This window comes from Halichoeres trimaculatus, unplaced genomic scaffold, assembly GCF_033239565.1.
Source record: "Halichoeres trimaculatus isolate MK-OKI-2021-1 unplaced genomic scaffold, fHalTri1.1 fHalTri1_scaffold_14, whole genome shotgun sequence".
NCBI lineage: Eukaryota > Metazoa > Chordata > Actinopteri > Labriformes > Labridae > Halichoeres > Halichoeres trimaculatus.
In genome coordinates, this window is record NW_027437192.1 from 7149272 (window position 1) to 7173595 (window position 24324).

General features: G+C 38.2%; 2 protein-coding genes across 2 annotated transcripts in view; one reads left to right on the forward strand and one right to left on the reverse strand.

The window, feature by feature from the left end:
• Positions 1–407: 407 nt before the first annotated feature.
• On the reverse strand, positions 408–2511 carry LOC141802519 (transcription and mRNA export factor ENY2-2-like). The gene is made up of 5 exons (XM_074686049.1): positions 2375–2511; positions 2201–2275; positions 2029–2099; positions 1871–1945; positions 408–660 (listed from the first exon to the last, which is right to left on the reverse strand). The coding sequence occupies exons 2-5, from the start codon at positions 2266–2268 to the stop codon at positions 584–586; spliced, it is 291 nt and encodes a 96-aa protein (XP_074542150.1). The 5' UTR covers positions 2269–2275; positions 2375–2511; the 3' UTR covers positions 408–583.
• Positions 2512–2632: 121 nt separating this feature from the next.
• The window catches only part of nudcd1 (NudC domain containing 1), a 48591-nt gene continuing 26899 nt past the window's right edge, over positions 2633–24324 (forward strand). Inside the window, exons 1-5 of the mRNA XM_074686048.1 lie at positions 2633–2860; positions 3203–3357; positions 7390–7575; positions 10967–11150; positions 13740–13928. Coding sequence (XP_074542149.1) covers positions 2746–2860; positions 3203–3357; positions 7390–7575; positions 10967–11150; positions 13740–13928 — 829 coding nt within the window. The 5' untranslated portion in view covers positions 2633–2745. The remainder of the gene's footprint in view (positions 2861–3202; positions 3358–7389; positions 7576–10966; positions 11151–13739; positions 13929–24324) is intronic.

Genomic DNA, 24324 nt, shown 5'->3' on the forward strand with positions numbered 1-24324 from the left:
AGTTCAAGAGTGTTAAGCTACCCCTATGACTGTCAGCATACAAAGAATAGTAAGCTGTCACATTTTCAAAGGCTGTTGTCACGAAATGCTGCCTGCCAGGTTCACACAGGTGTGAGAGAAAATGTGTATTGTGTTCAGCCTTCTCTGACTGTTTGTGATGAAAGAATACTCTTTTTCTAATAAAGATGTACTTACCCAAGATATGTTTTCTCAATGCCTTCTGTTTTCTCCAGAGAACAAAATGTACATCAAGGTTATGAAATATAAAACCATGTGTAAAAAAATACTGAAAAAATGCCCAAATTGTGTGAATTTTTTCACATTTTATGTGAACTGTTTCATGTTTTACCAGGTTTAACAACTTTAACACAGTTTAAAAAAAGGTCCAAACACCATTCTGACCAAAATAGGCATGACTTTATTTTTCCAAAACTGTGGCATAACAAACTAAAATCAATATGAAAACACACAATACAAAATAAAAATAACACTTCAGCATTGCTCACAATGAGAACATCAGTTTTGAGTTTTAATTGCGGATCTACAGTGAGTACAAAAATGCCTAGACAATAAATTGTCTGTTTCACAAAGTTGCGTGTTGAGCTAGAAAAGCTCTGATTCTTTGCAGGAGCTCTTTCTTCACACTGTCTGGAACAAGTGCTGCAAAGGAGGAATGAAAGACGTGTGTCAGAAAAAAAAAAAAACTCAAAAAAAGAGAACAGAAACACTCAGCAGTAACTTCTTTCTTGCAAATATTTTGTGGGTGATATATATGTGTTCAGAAAAGTACAATAATCTATTGTTACCTATGAACCTGTACTCTGTACAAACCACCCTTCAAACACATTTCCTTGTGTTTACAAAGTTAAAATTTCTGCACACTTTTTGAACTTTTGAATCGTAATATTATTACTTTTTTAGTTAAATTCTAATGCTGTCCACTGTCTAAAAACACTCCAAATGTAGCCTTATGTTTATATTTTAGCACCTTTTTTGGCATTTACCCATTCACTCCTTTTCATTTTATTATTTTGCATGCATTTATTAGTAGAGTATTTTTATCTCTTCATTTATAACAGAATTTCCATGTGTAAGATAAAATAAGTTGTACTGTCTCTCATGTATTATGAAATCATAGATATCTTTAGTACTATTCCAGCCAAAGATGCAAAAAACATCTTGGTATCTATAGAAAACTTAAAAAAGTCACCAAAATTGAAGTCCCTAAATCAAAGCTGAACTTTTTAAGACTTATTTTTCTAATTCACCAGTGAATCTAATACACAGTAACTAAGCATATACAGAAGCCCCAAGCATAAATGTATCCAAACTTCAATTTACAAAGTTTTCCTGTGATTAAAAAAAAAACTAGTTTCTTAAAGCTCTTGACTTGTTTTCTTTCATTTTCTCCAGAAAACAATGCCTGTTTACCAGTGATAATAAATCAATTTCAGTTGCTCTTCAAGACTTTCCTTAATTTAACCTCTGATTATCCCTTTTATTTCTGCATATTTAGAGGTCAAGGAGCCTAGGTTTTCCCATTACATAGGAATATTGGAAGGTGGAACAATTGGAACAAAGATTTTTTTTCTGCATCAATTTCTGGCATTCTAAAGAAACAAACAAACTATTACTCTGGTCACTAAAATAAGGAAGACCAAAACATGTCATGCTGCTTTTTGTTAGCTGCAACTTTGTAGATACAAGCTATGATCGTCTGACATTAGCAAGATCTCTAAAGAGCAAAGTTATCATCATGTAAAATTGGAGTACATAAAGTACATAAACATATGTCTTTGTAGAGATTCCATAAACAAAGGAACATCATAGCTGTTTTTGTGATGTGTTTACATGTGTTTTATATATGTACCTCTGCCTTTTGGTGTGACTTCTGTGACCAGGTCTTCCACTGTGACGTGCTCCAGACCCTTTTCTTTGATTACATCTGGAAAAACAAGAAAGTACTTCAGAAATCCAGTTTTATACACGAACCGTTACACATACACACAGAAATTACAATGACAATACCTTTGCAGTGTGCTTTTAGCTGATCCTTCCATCCACACTCTACCAGCTTTGCCCTGAGTAATTCTTTCAACCTGTGGACACACATTTAGTTGTCAATGTATCATTTAAAGTATAAAAGCTGCTGTTTGCAGACTATTCCTGACCAAAGCAGTGAGATGAAAAGCTTTCTTACCGCTCCCGTTCCCCCATTTCTATTAGCTTTTGGTTTATTGCAGCCCTCATCTGCGAATCTTTGCTCATGATCTGTCTAAAATAAAAAATAAAACAGCGACAGTTTCTACTTAGACCCAATAATGTGAAGGAAATACACTGAGAAATGTGTAATTTTAGAAAGGATTTTTTCTACCTTTTGTCGAGATGGATCAGCTGGGGAACACACGGTCCCTTCACAAGACTGTTCCGGGTGGAACATACAGATTATTGTTCCGCTTTGGTGCTAACGTTGGAAGCTAGCTCCTGCCGTTGTTCGTTTGTCTAAAACTCACAACTGTAGGACTACACACATAATGAAATAATTAAAGCTGCCGGATTCAACACAATATAAACGACACATTTTGAAGATTAATTTAACAAATCACGAGCGCCAAACAGGTCGTGTCCGCCGTAAAATGACTCCGTGTGCACACAAACAGGAAACGTGTGTCTCCTCCAACATCATCACATCACACGTTGAAGGCTTGAACCAGCTTCTGCTTGTCCCATTCATACTTCTAAGACATGGCTGCATCTAATTATTCACTGAAGGTCAACAGAGACCTCCTGGACCCTAATTTTGAAAGTTACAGGTTGTCCCTGGACGCTATTCCGACCTACAACGTGGAATTGGATGCAGGTAAGAGAAACTTACTTGTAGTGCAGCTAGAAAGTGTATTAGCATAAATTAGCAGTGATACTAAACCTCAGTATATGCAGTGGTGACCAAAATTAGAATTGTTGTGTTATAACAGTTTTGGCCACCACTGTTGGTAATTGCTGCACCTTAACAAATATGATGAGCAGAGGTGTTTACAATTTGCAGTTCACTTCACAAGGACATAAATACAGAAAACACTGACATGACAGTTAATTATACAAAAGTTAGGAAATATGAAATGTAATGTTAGAATACTGAAGTTGCAGTTTTATGCTGTCTTTTTTTTTTTTTTAACCTGACTTTTCTGTCATCTCCATGCAGCTGTTGAGGAAGTGAAGCTGAAGGATACACAGTACACTTTAGAACACATGCGTGCTTTTGGCATGTACAACTACCTCCACTTGGATCCTTGGTATGAAGACAGTGTTCTGTTCGTGGACTGTAAAGGACGGGTTTTAAGTCTCACTGTCACTCTGGTAAGCTTTGTAATCCCCTCCATCTGATGCTTCTCTTTCTGGTAGCTGTTTATGTGTTTGCATTAGGGCAAATGTTCACCCACTAATGTTATCATTTATGAGTGGTCAATTTTTTTTTCTTCTATTAATATTAAGAATCCTTTTAAAATTTTTATTTCTCACTCTAAATATGCTTGTGTGTCAATGAAGTGTTGGTGGAATTAATACATCAGACACACCAGTAGGTGGTGACCAAACACTGGTGTATGTGCATCATCAGTTCATGATGCATTTCTAGCAAATGAAACTTAGTTTTTATTCAAGCTGATGCAACAAATTCATTGAATAAATCTTGGCTTATATCTTTCGCTTTTGAACATGGTCAGAGAAGTCAAAGAAACATCACTTTTTAAAGAGATAAAGAAAACATTTACCCCAAAAACTGGGTTTAAATCAGCACAGAGGGTAAAGTTTTGGAGGGGCATCTTGGATGTCTGTTATGTTAACTTTGCTTTGTAAGCCAATACCAAAATGTCAAGGTAGGAGGCAAAATTGTTCTAGTGACCTTTATCATACAGCCTTCTTTTATACATTTGATATCATTTACTATAATTAGAGATAATTATGCGTCCATGTTTTTTTTGTCCAGTCTGGCCTGAATCATCAGCCTATAATCCACTCTGACTTTATCCCTGCTTGTCAGTGGCATCATTAAAGCGCTCTTTATAAAAATGTGTCACCAACGTGTAATTACAATCATCACATCATAATTATGTGTTTTTTTTCACATACGTGTTCAGGCTAGTGTCACTGGGCTCATTGTACAGAGGCGGTTCACGCTGTTCGGGGCATTAATGCAACAGAAAAACGATCTGAAAGGCGCTTCATACATCAGGTAGTGATAGGATTCACAGTGTCACGCTCCATGGCAACAACAGGACAGCTGCTGTATAGTCCTTTTCAAAACCCTGTTGCTCCATGCAATGAGTAATTGATGCGCATGCAGTTGCATATCTGTCTATTACTAATAAAGATTCTTAGTCACATGGGCAGCCACATGAAGGTTGGTCATTTTTTTCCCTGATGAGTACGTGTTTTCAGTCTCTCAGGGTTTGTAGGAAGCTTCTCCTTTTTTATCTTTTACTGAAAGAATGATGTGGAAAATTACATTTTTACTGTGTTTTTTATGTCAGACAGAAGCAAAGATTTTCTTTATGGCTTTAAAGTGGGCCCTATTGAGTATCAAAGCAGCAGCAGCTCTCTCTTTTGTAGTTCAAAGCCGTTTCTTAATAAGTGTCTCAACTCAAGTCATGACTCGACTGCTTAAAGATTTTGAGGTACGCAAAAGATGGGTAATATCACCCATCGTAAAACAGCCATATTTTTCTCTTCTTTTTTTTGTAACTTGAAGTTTAGCACTGATACAGTCCATTCTGCACCTTCCTGTTGCTTTCCTCTGTCACTTATGCAGAAACTAAAGGCTAATTCTTCTAATCCCTGAGTCTTAAATTCAAAGATGTGCTGCTTTATTCAGTCATTTATGACTCTAAAAACACTCTGAAGCAGCCTAAAGTTGGCATGCTGGGCTTTTAGCAACTGTCACAGCCATTTCCTGTGAAATTATTTGAAATTAATAATGCTTTGTCATCCTCATCATTATTTCTTTTTCATACTCCAGCAAGAATTTGCATATGATTCATCTTTGCACATTCACAACACTTGATCATTGTGTCTGCACGTTAACCCATCTGTATGAGATCATTCACAACGGTCTACACCACTCTCATCATCAGCTGCTGCTCAGTACTCTGCCAGGGCACATTTAAAATTATGTATTGAGCAGTCATACCCCCACCACTCTGTCAAATTTGTTTACATTTAATTTTATTTATAAGTTCAACCTGTGTGTGAGTGATGTATTATTTTTATTGTATTAGTGATTTCACATTGATGGCAGTGTCCACTTTTCTAATTTCCTTCTCCCACTGGGCTCAGACATGGAGGTGGAGTGGGTGGCGTTAGGGTGGGTGGATGGTCAGCTCTCTCCATCCTATCTCTAAGATTGGGTGTTCTCTTATGAAAAATTCTGGGAGGTGATCCAAGTGTCTTTGAAAAGCTTCTGATGTTTAAGTATTCATGGTGGTTCCTGGGTTAAAGGTATTGGACTGCACAGGTAATTCTGCATTATGTCAGCCTTGTGTTATTTCATCCTTCTCTTGTGGTTTGACAGTAAAAACAGTTGGCAGCCTGTGGTACCCCCTTTGGTATTACCTTTATATGAACTAGAACTGCACTAAGACTTTTGAAATCCGTAGTTTATGAAGTAATCTGAGGGAAGGGGGACTCCCTCTGAAAGCAATAGGAGAATATGACTGTCCATGGTGCTAGTGCTGAGATTACTGTTGCTCTTAATGGAAAATGCTTGTGGTAGAAAGTTCATTTTATAAATGTATGTAAGATTTGTCTCGTGAGAACAGAAGTTGTCATTGGTGCTTCTAAGAATTTCGTTTTTGGAAGGATTTCAGTCCAATCTGTTGCTCAAACAGTTGAAGGTAAAATGAGGTCAAACTAAGAAGTGAGAACAAAATAGAGCAAGTCTGGTTCAAACATCACAATACTGAATTAAAAAGCATGTGAATACTGAAACCCTGAAAGTGTATAGTACTAAAGTAGTATAAATAATTCCTCCTGAGTACTCACTGACACCTAGTACTTTTGATACATAAAATTTCAATTGATCAAAGACAACACATTCACTCTGCCATTAAGTCCAAAATAAAACACAAACAACTCTCTCTGACTTTATTTTTTGCTTTTAATTAATTAACAAAAGTGCAAATTAAAACTAGCTACTGTCAGAGTTTAATTTTTTTTTTTAAAATAAACTAAAGGGCAAAATTAAAAAGTTTAAGTGTTAACTCTTCCTGGTTTATCCAGATTGTCTGAACCATTGACTGTATATAGAGTGGACACCGTGGCGCTGCCATTTACCATTGTCAGTTTTGAAGTCAAGGTACCCCGGTCACAGGTGCTGTCACTGGCAGCCAGACTCTGCACAGTGGAGGCTATAAGGGACTCCGAAAGAATCTGAGTGGAGCCAGGTGGCAAAAATATAAATATTTTATTCTTTTGAGAGTCTAATGTCCTTGGCTCTACCTCTCGACATATTTTACAACCTATGAAAAAATACACAAGAATGGCAGCTGTCCAGCATCATTAAACATGATGTAAAGCCTTGTTAAGCCTGGATACAAGGCAGCCCAATAATATCTTCAAATCACCACACCAATCGGACATGAGAAACATTTCTATGAGGAGTATTAATTTTTAAAGTTTGACCACAGCCCATCTGGAATGACTGGGGGGCAAGATTTTTTGGCCTATACTGCAGCCAGCCACCAGGGGGAGCAGTTTTTGTGGCGACTTCACTTGGAGCCAAGCAAGATGACGTCCACTCAATCTAAGTTTTTTTTTTTTGCCTTGAGTATCTGCTAGTATCGACAGCCTTCAGGTGTACCTGATACCTTGAAATACGGCTGGTATCGACTCGGTACCCAATACTTGATACCTGATATCGGCACTCCCCAATCCCTAGTTTTAAGGAATCAAACCAAGAAAACAAAACTAAGTTTGTTTGTTATTTAGTAGCAAATCCACTGCAGATAAATCTAGATAAAAACTAGCTTAGAATACATATCTGCGAAACTAGAAAAGGAGAATAACTTGATGTAAGATAAAAGAGAAATGTTTTAGAAACAGTCATTTTCTTCAGAAAACTAAAAGTGGTGGTGATTTGACTATCAGGAGTTTTGTTTCCCTGTTCCTGGAGAACAAATTTATAAAGGAGGAGGGAATCTAATTAAATACAACACGGTTTTGTGGCTTAATCATAAAACTGCAGCTTGGCTCAGTAAACCACTCACAGCCTTTTTGCAGTTTGATATTATGTTAATGAGTCACGCAGCCTTCGTATGGACTCATTTATAAACATGAATATCTGATTGTTTTCTGGACGCTGCACTGACTGATGGGTCTGTTGTTCTCTGAATCCAGGACACCGCTCTGGGGAAGCCGAGAGAGGTCTACCGTTTGACCTATGAGTCCAGTGAATGTGAGAACCGTCTGTGCGCGTCTCTCAGTCTCACCTCTGCGACCTGGGCTGCTCTCACCGACGGGGCGGGGCGTCTCTATCTTCTCCGCACCGGCAAGAGGGGAGACAGCACTCACATGAAGTGGGAGGTGAGTTCATCCTTCACCACCGATAAGTTTTCAAGTGCATGTGTGTATGATGTATGAGTGAATATCAGCTTGATGTAAACTTGCTCTTCATGTGAAGGTTAAAAAACAGAAAATTAAGCGAACACTGTAACAGGGACTCTCAAAGACAAGATGAAGACACATGTTCTGATAATCAGGATTTAAGTCACGCTTTGGTCCTTGTCCTGGACTCGAGTACGACAATACTGAGTCACATCATCACTCATTCCCGGTCCACAGGTGCAGTGGAACAATTTAATGAATTAACAATAACTTTATAAAAAATGATTAATGTTGACAATGACAAGGGAGTTTGTTTGTGCCGGCAGACTTTTTCTGATACCAAGCCAATGTTTGATGCTTGTTGTCATTTCTGACTGGAAAAATAATTAAAAGATAAAAGAGGGCTGATGTTTATTTTTTTTATTTACTCACTTCCAGCCAGCATAATGAGAGGCATAAAGCCAAATATGAATTCCCGCCCCCTGTTAAACAAATAATTTTCTGTGTCCAAAGCTTTATCAGGCTTTTCCCTCTGTCCTGTGAAAACAAACCAACTGAAACAGAGTCACGCCGGTGGGCTCTGTGATCAAATTCTCTGAGTGCAGCTTCTCATACAAATGAGAAGAACTCTACCATAGATACTTACGAATACAGTGCACATTAAGTTGTAGAAAGTACTGTGTCTGGCTGAATTTGAAGAGTTTATCTGTTGTTTAAAGCAGGAGTTCCCCGACTTTTTTAGACCATGGACCCCTTTCAGGTTAGACTTTTCTTTAGGGCCCCCTCATTATTGTAATATTTGTTCGCATAATACTAATACTATTCAATAATGTATTTTGCAAAAATAGAATTCAGCTACATCTACGTCCAAGTAATTAGTTTTCTAAACTTTGAGAAAATGCTTACTTATTTACATTAAAACTCCAACTTGAGGCAGTGGTGTGCACAGAGGGTGGCTCAAAACGCTCCTAACTGCCCTTATGGGTGGTTAAAATATGATAAACTGCTCTCTATTGTGTGCATCTTTTTTGTCTTTTTGTCCCTGCCCTTTGAAAAGTCTGTGCATGCCATTGTACCAAAGTGTTTTTTGGATTCGAGTTTTTTTTTTCTAGTGTTGCAAACACATGAAAACTGATCTCATTGTAGCTGATTTTATAGGTACAAGAGATCCCAGTTTGTTAATGTGCATTCTCAGTGTTTTTTAATTATTCCGCGGACCCCCAAGCTATGGTTCGTGGATACCACGGGGTCCTGGGACCACACTTTGAGAAACACTGGTTTAAAGCTGTAAATTCACAGGATTTAGTTTCTGCTGCTTGAGGTCCTATAATTCAACATTTGTTCATAGTTAAATGACATAAGAAGTCATCCTGGATTATGGGGGTTGTTTTCTTTGTTGTTGTTGAAAAACAATCAGAGTTGATTCCAGACTCAAAAAGCCTTACTCACACACTACCTTGACTTCTCTGCATTATTTTTGCTTTAAAAAGTCAGAGGTCATGCTCAGATAATTTTCACAAGCCCAAACAGTTTGATTTTTTTCACAAGCCCAAACAGTTGAAGAGTTATGGAAGTGGGAACAGCTTGGATCAATTATTACCTATCATTGTGACGTCGTTGCACTTGGATTCCAATACAGTATTGTTATATTAACTAACACCCGGATATTAGGGCTGGGACAATAGGCTTTTCTCCCGATTGGATTCTTTTACGATTTTTGGGGTGCCAATCAGAATTAAATTCTGATTCTTCAGTATTATTATTATTATATATTATAATTAATATTTTCAATTGTTGTGATTTTTAGTTTCCTTTTTTAACACCAGACCAAGTGAAAAAGTTAAACGATGATGACGATGTCTACAGACTATATGAGGAGCCATGTTTTCCCAAAACATGAGCAGCACATGTAAGTTAGTTTCTAGGATTTATTCAGGAAATGTGGACTGAACTCACCTTTTATTAATTCCACCTTAAGAATGAGTAAAATGAAGGATTTACGTATTAAAATAAAAGATTTTTTCAAATCCCCATTTAGAATTGTTTCACAAAAAATCAAGGTGCTACGATACAATCTAACTAGGGATGCTACGATATGATAATTTTGGCCCATACTGATATCCGGTGTTAATATTGCTGTTATGGCCGATAACCGATATTCACCAATATCAATATTGGTTAAAAAAAAAAAAAAACAACCCTAGATGATGTGTTGAGGTAGTTCAGAGAGAAAAACACGACCATGGAGAGGATCAAAGGATGTAGCGCCCGGCGATCAAAAAGTATGTTTTGTCCATTTTTTTCGATCAAAACACAGCAAGAGAGACAAAAATACAGAGAGTTCACTCTTCTTAGGTAGTTTTGGTGTTAGCATAGTCAGAGAAAACAATATTATTTGGGTCTTAAATCTAAATGGCTCGCAGTTAATGACTACATCTTGGCTCACTTTTACACATATTGGACAATACGTTAAAAAAATAACCAACACTGATACCAATATTGATACTGATATATCATGGATCCCTAAATCTGACATCTTAACTTTTTTTCAACCCAGCATAAAAACAAAAGCAAAAGAAGGATTCACATTTGAAAAAATATATTTTTTGAACAAAAAAAATCCAGATACTATGATACATTGATTTTTTTTCTCCCAGCCCCATCACCATAAAGCTAGTACAGCATCCGAGAGAAGGGCTCAGAAATCAGTGAAACCAGAGACAAGACGGGAAAAAAAAGAGATGTCAGTGGACACAGGCCCTTGTTTGGCGTACTCCAATCTGTTATGTAAATGAAAGATTCAGAGCCAGTATCTTCGCATTAAATCTGCTTGTGTTTGTGAGAGATTAACTCCTTGATGAGATGAGTGTCTCTTCATTTTATCCCGTTTCCAACTTTGTAAAGGAGATTAGCTACAATTGAGATTCATTCCTCGAACAAGCCCGCTGGATGCAGCTCTAAAAGCAAGAGTAGACTCTGTAATAAAGATTTAAACCCCCGAGTCAGAAACTTTTAATGGTCGACTCTTAAATGTAAGCACTCAGAGATCCCAGAAGTTTGTGTTTTAAAGCTGCCTCATAAAAAAGGATATATCTGCTCATCACTCTTAAGTTGGTCTCCTCTGTATAACATGACCTCCCTAAAAACAAATGACTGCAGCACCAACTGTGAGGGAGTAGTAAAACAAAGATAAATTCCCTCTTTCTAAACCAGTTTTGATCATTCTAATCTGTTTGATGCTGGCGGATAATGTCTTAATGGTAATCGTCAATTCTCTTTCTAATGGTCTTGTTCCCTCGTCTCCTCCAAGAAGCACTAACATGACTTTTAGTTCATTAGTGTGATTGCATTTCTTGATTTGTGTCTGTAGGCACTGTTCAGTGAAGACATGGGGGAGCCTTTCACCATCCTGCACAGCACCTCACATGTCCAGGCCGGAGTCCACGCCATCGAGGTCCTGCTGCTCCGCATCCTGAAGGACCCAGAGGAAACCAAAGGGAGCGGATACTTTGTGTCCCTGGAGTGGATCACAGTCTCAAACACTGCAGGACAAGGTGGGAGATGCTCTGACCAAACTTTATTTGGTAATTGGTGACGGAGCCAGATTTGATTCAAGTGATTATACATAATTGGGTCTAAATTATGATTAAAAACGAAGCCTACTGTTGCATTTTCATGCTAATTTTTACAGTATTAATTCCAAAAAAACATAATAAATCTGCGTTCATTAAATTGTACAAGGAAGTGAGTCAGAGTATGTTTTCAGGGAGGTTTAATTATCTTGTTACAGATGAGATTAGAGCAAACATTGGCAGGAAAGGTTTTCATTAAAGTTGCTGGCACTCCTGGAGAAAGAAACACAGTCAGTAATGATGGAGAGACTGAAAAGACAAGCGAACAGATGTAACCTTTGGAGTATCGTAATCATTTTTTCAGAATTAAAGATGCGGCTCATTGATACCTGAGATGCTGGATAATTATATTTTTGTCTCTGTTTGGTGTCTAATTGTTTGACATTCACAAAATTATACATGTTAGAGAGTCAGGTCTTTACTTTGAGTCTGCTTCCACAAATTCATCAGCCTGCATCGTCTGAATCAGTTTAATGTCTACTCACACAGTCTGCATAAAAATGCAGATTTCAGGAAGTGTTGTACCCCTTCATTTCCTGTCATAATGATATTGAACAATCAGGTATTAGCATGTGTCATTGTTTGGAGGTTTAACAGACTATATGAAGAGCAAAAGCAGGTGTGGCTCCTCATGGTGGTAGTTTCTAATCACACGTATTTTCACACAAGTTCAACTAATAATTTGTTCTGCAGCAGAAATTTGAGCTTAAGCAGCAGATTTGCTTTATGGTGTCCTGCATTTGATTCTTCTGAATACCTTGAACACATTGTAAAATAACCCTAACTCCTTTGCAGTGGCTCCTTGTAGCTTTAAAAAATATTATTGAAATTAAGATTTTCTATTTTCCTTAACTGTGGACAGGCTGGCTTAATAAAAATGCTTGATTTTTTGCAAGACATGAGAAAACCACTTGATTGATGAGTTGCGTAATATTGTTTACAAGTAATCAAATTCATTTTTTCTTTAAAACAAAAAATGGTTGTTGTTTTTTTGAAATTTATGTTTTATTTTTTATTTTAATTTTTTCTTTTGGAGTTGGGGGGGTGGAAATCGTTTGAATATCTTTTTTTTTTTCAATTTTTTCAATTTTTTTCAGAATTAAGATTTCTTTTAAAAATGTTGGCAATTTTTTAAAATTTCAAAAAAATTTAAGATTCTAAAATTGAGTGGTTTTGTAATTCTAGCAAATTTTTGAAATTTCATTTTTTTTAACTTTTTGCAAATTTTTGGAAATTAATAGTTTTTTGGTGAAAATTTTAAATGTTTAAAATGTTTTTTTTAATTTGTAAAATTTCCAATTTTTGACATTTTTGAAACTTCCAAAGTTTTTGAAATTTTTTACAAATTTTTGAAAATTTGTAAATCTTTGCAAAATCTTAAAACTTAAAAATTTCTTCACACTTTTGCAAATGTATTAAAAATAAAAAAAAATATGGAATTACATGTACTACTTCACTGATTAGAAAAGCTTCTTGTTTGGGTAATTATTTACTGGATTTTAACTTTGTGTAGAATTTTAAAGACTTTATAGTCTTTATACTTAAGATGAAGTAGATTTTGTGGCTCATGAATGACTTTGATCAAGGTGAGCTGAGGCAAAATGGCTCCTATGAGTAAGTAAGTAAAGGTTGCAGACCCCTGCGCTAGACCATCTATCCTCCAAGATTCAACTTTATGAAAACTACTCTGGAGGATGTGATGAATCACAAAGGAAGGTTTTCATAATGTAGATTTCTCTGGTGAGTTGAAATTGGCACCTTTTTTTCTTGGGCTGTAATCAAAGCAGCACACAGAAATGAAAGATGTAGCTGGAAATTGTTTTGTAAGATCAGAATCTCTTCAGATGATAGTTTGAGTCTCATAAATAAACATTTTAATCCAGGGTGTTACCAGATGTAGTATTCCCAACAGTGTGCTGTTAAAAGACTTGGTAACTCAACATTTAAATCCAGAAGAAACAGCTTCACAGTAACACTGCATTACACCCTGTGTGAGGTTTTTATTTTGATGCTTCAAGCTTGAAAACAAGTCGTCTTCTTACTGTCTACTGGGTTTATTTGCTGCTGAGTGTCAGCCCGTCAGATTTTTCCTGACAGCAACATCAAAAGACTGTTGTGTCCTTTGTGTGTCACTTCAGGGGGGGCTTGTCATGAAAATAAAAAATCTTCTTCTGTTATAAACACAGAAGATACGATCACTTTGATAGACAGTGACGCCTCATTTTGGAGAGGAGGTTGCAGCTGTGATGCTTGTAACATCCAGATTTTGCTTTGTTGTGCTTCATATGAAAAGAAATGGACGTAATCCAGAATGATGTAAGGCTGTCAAACATTTAAACAAGTGTGAAATATAAACATAAATCATATTTATTCATGAGTTTTCCTGTTGTGGTTTATTTAAGGTGAAGACTGTGATACAGAGTGGAAAGACTGTTAGACTGAAAAAAACTAAAGCATCTGCTTGATGTAAATTTATTAATTTAAGGATCTTCTCTGTGTTTTTTCATGCAGGTGAGGAGAAGAAATATGAGGTGAAGAAAAGGAGGGTCCTCAGAGGGAAGTCCGTGCCTCACTATGCAGCTGTGGAGCCACAGGGGAAGGGGCTGATGGTGGCCTCGGAGAAACCTTTTGTCTTCACACATGTGGACGGTATCCCAGTGGAGGAGCCTGAGCCAGAGCCCATGGAGGTGGAGAAGACAGGTGAGTCAGAGGTGCTGCTGAGGAATCTGACAGCGCACTGTGAGACGATAATAAGTGTGGAGAGGAATTCTGCTCCTTTCACGATAACTGCACCAGTTACTTTATGACTGTAAAAACCGTCCCACTGCCTGCAGCGCTGTGTCGTCACCATACATCACTGGAGGGGAGAGATGTGGTCCACTAACACAAGAAATAAGTTGTTGATGCACAACACAGAAAAGGATTTTAGACTGGAGGGAAAAACCTTTGTTAGTGCGATTAAGTGCCTTGAAGGTCCCATATTATGCAAAAATCACTTTAAGTCTTTTTGTGAAATTTGTGGGTCTTTGGCTTTCCTCCCAGCCCACAAAATGTGATAATTAAGGACAAAACCTGCACTTAGTGCTTGTGAATGTAAAATCCTGACCTAAAATGAGCTTTTTGGATTTGCTGATGTCAGCAATTTCCCTTTTTGACCAATCAGGAGCAAGTCTGACCTGATTGGTCCACCAGAGCAGATACCCCCAAACCCCCTCCCCGCCCACTCCCCTCCCCGCTGCTGGAGAGAAATCTCTCCAACAGCAGGGAGGAGAATACCAAAGTTGAAGAGCCATCACTGCTCTGTTTTTGGCTGTAAACAGCCACATAGTTCCATGCACAAGCTTCCCATCTCGGAAGAAGACAAGACTAAGTGGCTAGAGTTCATTTATCAAGGAAATGTGCCAGCTACACTCAGTAAAACTGTGCATGTGTGTGCTAGTCACTTCACGGCCGACTGCTTTTCCAACTTTGGACAGTCCAACAGAGGGCTAGCGAATAGACTGGTCCTGAATCCAGGCGCATTACCAACCATCCTCCAACAAACCTGGGACCCTGGAAATGTGAGTATTTTAAATGCTGTGAGCTGTGGAGAAGATGTAAGAGCTTTTCCTCAGTGTCTCTGTGTTAGCTTCAGGATGCTAACTTTAGCTGCAGTTAGCCTGTTGTTTTAGCCTGTAATGTTACAGTAAACAAGCTTCGCTGTTTTCTAAACATTGAGCACTCGGAGCTCGTGGCGGCACTCTCAGTGACGTGGAAGAGCGGGGCGGTATCAGCGGTGGCTCATTTACATATGAAGGCCACGCCCACTAAATCAGAGCGTTCTGAACAGAGGGGCTATGAGAGCCTGGAAACAATGCTGCTGTGCTTGATTTATTGGCTTTTTGGGCCAAAACATGTTACTACCATTTCGTGAAGACATCAGCTGGAGATATGGGCAAACCTTGGTGTTTCAGGCCCACCACTCCAACGTGTCATTAACCACTCCCAGAGTCGTCATAAACTGGCACCATATCTCCCTCTAGTGGTGGGTGACTGCTATACAAGCTCAGAGAATAGTAACAGTGACAATGTTAGACCAACATTAACATAATGCACATATTTATCCCAGTTGTTTAATTACAAATCTTTTTTTAAACTAAATATTAAAATCATGGCATCTGTGTATTTCTTAGACTGACAGTTTGGATGAAATATTTCACTCAGACTTCTTAAATCATTTAGAAAAGTTGTGATGCCACATCAGAAGATTTGTCAGTCTTACAGAGACTTTGATAAAACACTGAAAGAGGTTTTAATATGGTTCCAAATCTATCACATTTGTGGTGAAAAAGCGCCATCTTTTTTGTTAACTTGTTAGAATCACAGTCTGAAATCAGCCATACAGAAAGCCAGCCTGTGTGTTAAACTGTTGAATCGAAGTGAAACACAAACATCATCTGGGCTGAATCACGGCGTCACCATCAAACTCGTTTCTGAGGCTTCTCTGTGATGAGAAGGTTTCCGGTTGGATTCATCATGCTGTCACATCTGCTTGTTTTTGGTCACTTCTTCACCAGCTTACCTTTGGAGAGGCAGGAACTGACTACTTGGGCTGTCGTCATAGAAACCCCTGAGTGGGCAGCACATTATTTTCAATCAGACGTGGTCTCTGTCATAATCGGAGACTGCTTCTGCCGTTATTACTGCTCACACTGACCAGGATAAAACCTCTTTCTGTCTTCACCATGGTCCTAAAAGAAAATGTCTGATTAATTAAATCTATACGTGTTTGTGATACGGACTGAAATAAATACTGGTACCTCTTCATGAAGTATAAAATCACTCAAAACTATCAGCCACAAGACAAATAATTTCTAGATATATTTATTTAACGGCCACTAAGTCAGTGTGAGGGGACAAGATTGACAGAAGAAGAAGAAGTGGATCTGATATTGTTTTGTCCCCAGGGGGCGCCAAAATCAACACAAACCTAACTTACCTTAGAGCAGTTTTAACATATTTTACTGAGCCTGTTTTAGATGAGAGGTACCAAACACAGACTAATCCAAAAACAGACGAAAAACTGAGAAACTTAATTTGGCTGATTAGAAGAAAATTAGACTTCCTATGTGCACAAAGTTTTGTGTTTCCTCAATTAATCTGCACCCACTGATACTGCTGTCATCATGACTATAAGTCACCTTTTGGGTCTTGTGGTGAGAAAAAAAATTAGTATAACAAATGAAACATTTTCTGTTTGTATGGTGTAATATAAAATTAAACCCTAGCAATATTTTTCTTTACATTTTGGAAGGCATTTCCCAACCCTCAATTTGGGATCCACTGCTTTAGATCAGTGTTTCTCACAGTGGGGTCCCAGAACTGCCAGAGGTCCATGAACCATAGCTAGGGGATCTGCGCAATAATTTAAAAACTGTAAAAGTGTGCTTTATCATTGGAAAAGCATCTTAACAAACTGGGATCTGTGCACCAATAAAAGCAGCTGTTTTTTAAAACTCCCACCCACTTTAGTTTTGTCCCATGAGATGAAGTCTTGCATGTTTATCACTTCATAACATGCAACAACAGGAAAAAAAACCCTCAAATCCCAAAACACCTTGATGCAGTGGCGTGCACAGACTTTTTAAAGGGCAGGGACAAAAAAAAAAGAAAAAAAGGAACATGCAGTATGAGTTTTTACCACCGGAGGGCAGTTAAGTGTAGTTTTCCAACCATGAGCACACTGTCACACATATTTTAGCTCCTGAGAAGTTTCTGCAGGAAGTGTTTTTTTCAACAACTGTGCCCCCTGGCCCCCCCCCTGTGCACACCACTGCAACATTACATAACATTTCCCCAAAATGAATTACTTGGAATGTCAAAATGTAGCCCAATTCTATCATTGCAAAATACTACATAGTACAGGAGGTCCTCGACTTACTTGGTTCTCGTCTACGACATCAGTAAATATATGAAGGTTTCAAAGTTATGCCACTCTGTTCGTAAGGTCCTACCATGTGTACTAGTTTTTGACCCAGAGTGTGTATGAATATACAGCTACGCAATGCTATGAGGTCATTAGCATCGTCCACTTTGTCTCGTTTTGTCATAATGTAGATTGTCCTTAATTTTCTTGGTATCCTCTAGGGCTGCACGATTATCGCAATCGCAATCGCAATCGCAATGTCAGCACATGCAATTATGTAATCGCAAAAGAGGATATCGCAATCGCAATCGCAATGTCAGCACATGCAATTCAGATTTTTCTCCATGATAACCAAGCAAGTCTGTAGACTCATCATGACACAACTTTTTTTAGTAAATCGCAAGCACAATCGCAATTGCAATATTGTCCACCTAATCGCAAATCGCACCTTTTCCCCAAATCGTGCAGCACTAGTATCCTCCCCTTTTTTGCATCATGGACACACAAGAGAATATGAGTATCAAGTATAATACATGTATTTGGATAGTTATTTAGAGATTTAGGGGGGTTTTAGGGTAAAAATCCAACTCACGCGGAATTCTGGGTTATGACGCGTCGTAGGAACTGAACTCGTTCGTAACGGAACTCGTTCGTAATGGAACTTGTTCGTAACAGAACTCGTTCGTAACTTGAGGATCGCCTGTACATTATTACAAAGTATTAATTTTAATCTAATAACTATGATGATAACGAGGGGATCCTTGGCAATATGTCTGAACTGAAAGGGGTCCATGGTCTGAAAAAGTTTGTAAAAGCTCTGCTTTAAATGACTGAATAGATAGATAAACACCCGAAACCGAAAGGCCCACCCAAGCTGTAGCGCAGCCACCCACTACTCGCTGGGGCTGTAGTTCTTGTTAATGGCTACCACTGTTATACCAAATACTCCACTTCCCAGATGTAAACAAGCTTATAGGACAGAAAGTGCCTTTCTGATTTAACTGGTTTGTGGAATGTGGACGTTAGCCTGCGAAGTGGACTAAAGGCTGGGGGAGCTAGCTCTGCAAACGTCAGCCCCACTCAAGCAAACCAGTCCAACCTTGCTTACCAGTGGACTGATCCCTTATTCATTTGTGTTAAAACATTGTGCTTAATTTGGACATATTTCTGTTTTCTTCCATCGAGCCAGATTAGCTTATTAGAGCAACAGATGCCACAGCTCTGGATCTCGTCCTGTCCTCCAGGCACAGATTGGGTTTTCTGACCAAAAATCACATCCTGCTGTTTTTAATGTCTAACAAGCAGTCACAATACATTTTTGGTGTTTTGTTTTTTTAAGTGGCTGTTCCTGTAGTGTTCTGTCAGTCACCTTGACTGACTCTACCCTGCTGCCTTAGAAGTGATGGACAAGTGAAAAAACTCCATAGAAATGTTCAGTCCTGTCTCTTATGGTCTTTTTTGCTCTTGCTTGTGAATTTTTGAGTATGTTTCAGTTAAAAAACTAGAAAAATTACAAACCAGCCAAAGATAGTTTCCCAGACATGAAGCAAACATTCATGTCTTCTGTTTTTTTTTAGTTTAGTACCTTCATACACTAATGCTTCAACACTCTGTCATACTCACAGCCTGTGCACAAGCAGCAAAGCAGCCACCGGCTTCTCTAAAGGTTTTAAAACCTCTGATGACCCGCACAGGGCAAGATGTGTGTGTGTGTGTGTGTCTGAGTGTCTGAGTGTGTGTGATGGTGCTGAAGTAGATTAATGGCTGCTTTTTTAGTCAGTCCTTTTATCAGTGCTCTGCCCCTCTGCTTTCAGTGAGGAGGAAGAGGTTTAGATGTCAAGAGAGGGGGCACCTTCAAACGGGGCTGTAAGTGATGAGAGAGGAAAAGAGGACGGGGAGCTGGAGAGATGTTAAGGTGGTCTGATGGAGAAGAGGTGCAGATACACACGGTATAAAAACTTGATATGTTGTACACAAAAATTGTGCCCTGTTGTTGGAGTCTTAAGGATCACATTTAAATCCTAATAACATCAGAGACATAAATAATAGATACCAGATGTCATAAAACCGTAAATCAAGAATTTGGGGGGAGCCAAATCACATGTTTTGTTATGTCTCCGCAGCAAAACACAGGGTGTATATTCTGATCTAAGTTCAACCCTGAACAGCAGATGAAGCCTTGGTATCTGCTGAGCATGAAGCCAAAAGCTCGAGGTGATTGGAGCCTGACGGGTTTGCCTTTCTTCGACTTTCTGTTCCTTGAACATTTGAGAGAAAAAAAAATCTTCAGAATCGAAAACAAAAAAGTTTTTTTCTTCTTGGAGGTAAGAAGAAAACCTGGCAGCTCCCCTCTCCCCCTCTCATTAGTTTCTTTGTTGATTCAGGAGGTAAAAAACAAAAGGTGATAATGAAGATGTCTCAGTTCCTCACTTCACTGCCAAATCTGGAGCAGGTCTGCTGGTTTGGAGCTCCATAATTGGACCGTTTTCAGTGTGCAGCTTTGCCAGCATTCACAGCGTGTCGCATACGGCAGCTCTGTCACTGTAGGGGTGTCATACATGAGCAGACTGGCACACCATCATCTGTTTATAAACGGGACAAACTGGCTCAGGGCAAACTTTTTCTTTCTGCCTCATCAAAGCACATTAAAGTTCTTTTATTCATCATTTATCTTTTAATTGTTGTAAAGATGCCAGTCTGGATTAAAGCAATTACTCATTTGTTTCTTGACAGCTCACTTTGTTATAACTCTTTGGAAAATTGAATCACTTCTCATATTTTAAAGGGGCTGTCAGGAGTTTGAAAGTGATCTTTAAAAAGTCTCCCTTCTAGATATGTGCCTGATCGTAATCCACACTTTAAAATAAGATTATCAGCGCCAATATTACAGGTGATTTTACAACGCTTCTTCTTAGCTTCTAGTTACCCCTCATTCAGGACCGGATTGATCTAGGACGTGCCTAGGTCTCTGACAACACCACGCCAGCTGACAAAGTTTAGTAGGGAGAAGAGATAAAACAGAAATTTGTGTTTTTCTCTGCTAAAAACAATTTCTATAGTTAATTTTGTAGTAATTGTAATTTTGATGGTGGACACAGGAGCCTAACTGTCAGACAGAAAAAGGACAGAAGAGCAGAAAGAAGCTAAATGGGAGAGTGATACAGCTCGAGCTAAAGGCTAATTAGCGTTACACATTACAGACTTGTCTTGGAGCATCGGACTGCCAGCTGCGCTATATATAAACGGCTTCTAAACTACATACAAACTGACAGTGTTTATTTGTTGTCTCGTCAGCCTACATAAACCTCGGCGCACCAGGCTAACATGTAGCCCGCTGCTATGTTTGCTTGATGTCACGTTTCAAACCGTAGCACTACATAACTGTATTGATAAGTCCCTTACCTCGGCGCATTGTGTCCAGTAAAAAGTTGTCTTGAACAAAGAAAATTTGTCTTGAACCAATCTTGGTTTGATTCCAAAACAAACACACGTCTCTCTGCTAGTAATCTATGACAGTGTGCCGACTCCAGGCCACAAGGTGGCGAGGGAGTGCAATCAAAACAGATCCTCTTCACAGCATCTGTATCAACTGTAGCAACTACATCTTTAAACTACATTAAACTCAGTGGCTGCTGGTCAGTCAAGGAGGGGAAGCTCATTTTTTTCCGGCCTACATCATAAATTTGTGTATTTATTTAAACGTAAATTCTACCCTCCGTGCCAGCTTGTTATCAGCTGGAGCTGCTACGTGAGACTACGACAGGCTGTAAGTGTGAGTGACAGGGGGAGAAGCTCCACAGCTGTAGCTGGATGACCGTCCAGTTTCCACAGTGGAACAACCCACTCTACGCTTCCCCGCTGAAGTCAGAAGACGCTCAGCGTCCAACTGTGTTAATGCGCTGAGACACTGGGATGAATGAGAAGGAGGTGGAGCCAGTTACCTGTGATAGGTAGCTGATTCTGAACAAAAGATGAAGGAATTCTAGCTCATATTTTGTCAATGAAATGCACACACAGCAGAACATATCACCACTTTTTTTAGGGACATTTTTGGGGAAGCTGAGCTTCCCTTGCAGTCTTAAAGCAATCGCCAGTGTTGCAACAAAAAAATGTCGGGTAAAAGACGTGGCCAGTTGCTTAAACTGATAAATGTCACTTAGTTTAATCAATGTTGCTCATAAAATATTACATATTGCACAAAATATGACTATGATTATTATTGTATCAGTCTACTATGCGGTAAATACTAAACTAAGTGATTTTAAACTAACTGACCCAAGAATAGAGTCAAACATTGATGTTTATGGCATCAAAAACCACATCATCAAGTTTAGAAATAAAATATTTTGAACATACTTTATGTTTTTTATTATACTGTCTATTGGCAACAAAGTAGCTCTTTGGCGCCATCTACTGCAGTGGAGGTGTACTGTATTTCCAACTCACCTAAAACATGAATTTGTTTTTTTTTAGAGTTGAAATATTGATATTTTATCACAAGTCAAAGTATTGGGATATATTGTATCAATATTTTTTACACCTCTAATTTTGAGGTGATTAAACTGTTTAACGGCCTTAAAAAATCCCAACCATTGTTATGAAAGCACACTTTTTTTCACCTATTATCCATTATGTTACAAGCACCAATTCAACAATATTGTGTCAGTAAACTCCAGCACATGAAGTAACAGCTGAATAGAAAAACGTGTTGGCAGTTCAATAGAGTTAAGAAATCAGAAGTAAAAGTGAAAGCTCACCTTGAGTGAATACCTCAATCTCTGAAAGAGGCTCTTTTCTGAAATGTGTGTTCACTCTGCAAAGACTGAAAGTTGTTAAAGAACATTTAGTGTGCTTACTTTTCTAGCGTGTCAGTAAACTTTGTGCTCTTGAGCAGCTTTAGGAGTTGATTTGTTAGAGTGTGCTCCTTTTTCTCAGCCCATAGCAGTGCGCGTTCCTTCAGAGGTGAGGGGGAGAAATGTAATTGGCCTCTTTGATGGTTTCTGTGTGTTTGTTCAGGGATGTGAATGTTAAATTGAAATGCCCAATAGCTTCCTCATAGCTGGAGCTAACCACATGCTGTTCAGAAAATACAAAGCAGTGTTTTTCCATCATGTTTGTACACAGTTTTTTTGCTTACCAGCTGTTGAAAATGAACAATGTACGTCTAGTTTTTTACACACAGAGCTGGAGGCTTTGACTTAAAAAAGAAAAACAACTTGAACACACTCTTCTAACTTTCTGACATATTCAGCAGCCCATATGTTTTCACCATCTCTGGAAGTACCCAGAAGCCCCCGTAAAGACTCAGTGCGGTCTCACACAATTTAGTTTTCATCGACTTAGAAGAATAAAAGGTTTGATTTTCAGATAACAGCGAGCCAACCGGCCGCTGGAGGTGCTGAGTCAGAGGACGAGCTGGCTCTTTAACAATGTGGGCAATGGTGAGAACAGATTTGTTCTCTGTCAGGAGGAGCCAAGCTGCAGCTGTCATCTTCGTGAAAAAAAGGTTCTTTTAACAAAATAGCCCAGCACTAAAGCTAACTTTAATGTTTTATTAATGTTGTTTTCAGGATATTACTTTGAAATATGAGTGATTAGAAATATAAACATGAAAAAACATTGGTGATATAAAGAAAGCCTTTTAAAAATCCTGAATCAGCACCTGGCTCAGATACTGAAACTAGCGAGCTCTTTCTTGGCTTGTTGCCTCACTGTGCACTAAATATGATTGAGAATTGTTTACAGGGTCTCGAGAAACACTTTCCACAGCTCTTAAACATGATTAAAAGTTATCACATCCAATGCAAAGGAGAGGAACAGCAGCAGTTTAGTGTCACTGGTTTTGAAATACTACATTTTACCGCAGGTGTCCCAGAAACTTTTGGACTTCAAACTAAATATATGTAACAGACTTTATTTTACAACTCTGATAACACATGGTTTAAATTAAGCCTAGATTAATTATATGTGTAGATTTTATATATTTTGCTAATCGGCTTTTTTAACCAATCACAGATAAAGGAAGTGAATGAATTTGGAGGTAACTTTAGCTTCCCTCTTGGTATTTTGGTGTTTGAGTAACATCTGGTGTTGGAGTTAGAATTTTTTTTTCCAGATTTTCTTAAATTTAATTTAATTTCATTTCATTTCATTTCATTTAACTAATAATGAAATCGTTAATTTTTGTTTAAATTGAAATGTGAAAATTTTAAAATGCTCACTGGTTCCAAAACAATTTTCTATTTGTAAACTTTTAATCATGAACAGCCCTGAAAAGCCAATATTGATCAAGCCCTGGTTTAGCTGCTGCCCTGAAAGTCTCTTGGTGGAAATGAGCTCAAGAATATGATGCAACCGAGAGCTTGTGTTTATTGTCTTTACCGATCCATTATGTAAAATTAAAACAGTACATATTTTGTGATTTTAAAACCCTTTTAACACATTATATTGACAAAGTTGAAATTGTGGTAGCTTAGTTTGTAGGGATTTGGTTTGACAACAAGGGGGTGGCTAATATAGCTCAGGGCTCTCACACATACATCTCTCTAGTAATTCATGTCAGTATGACCCTTTTTACCTCCACCAGGAGGTTATGTTTTTGGGAGAGTTTGTCGGCCTATCTGTTTGTTTGTTTGTTTGTTTGTTTGTTTGTTTGTTTGTTTGTTTGTTTGTTTGTTTTATTGGGATAACTCAAAAAGTTATGAATGGATCTTGATAAAATTTTCAGGAAATGTTCAAGATGAGATAAGAAAGAGCTCATTAAATTTTGGAGGTGATCTGAATCACTGTCTGGATCCAGGAATTTTCAAAAGGATTCCTTATCATTGTGAGCTAGGGCTGTTTTCACCATATGTGTATATAACTCTACCATAAATGGTCGGATTGCTTTGCGAAACAATACAAGACAAGGTCACCATAATTTCTGACAGATGTAAAAGTACGGTCCAGATCCTGACAATATTCTGGATACTAAGATCTGGAATATGAAATATGTACTGGGTCATCATCATTTTCACATCGTGCTTGGCGGAGGTCTGTGCTCTCTGATTGATTTTCTAGTTGTGCATGTATTCTTATTCTTTCCAAACAGTTTTGCTTATAAAGCTCAGTCAAAACTCAAAGTCAGTTGCCTGCATTGTTGATTATTAAACATTTTGATAAATGATCAGTCAGTTTTCCCAGACCTAAACT

Bases quoted from the DNA above. Each gene is read 5' to 3' on its own strand.
- LOC141802519 (XM_074686049.1), bottom strand. From the start codon at position 2,268: ATGAGCAAAGATTCGCAGATGAGGGCTGCAATAAACCAAAAGCTAATA. The intron at 2,100-2,200 runs GTAAGAAAGCTT...GTGTGTCCACAG, and splicing joins GAAATGGGGGAACGGGAGCG to GTTGAAAGAATTACTCAGGG. The intron at 1,946-2,028 runs GTATTGTCATTG...TTGTTTTTCCAG, and splicing joins GCTAAAAGCACACTGCAAAG to ATGTAATCAAAGAAAAGGGT.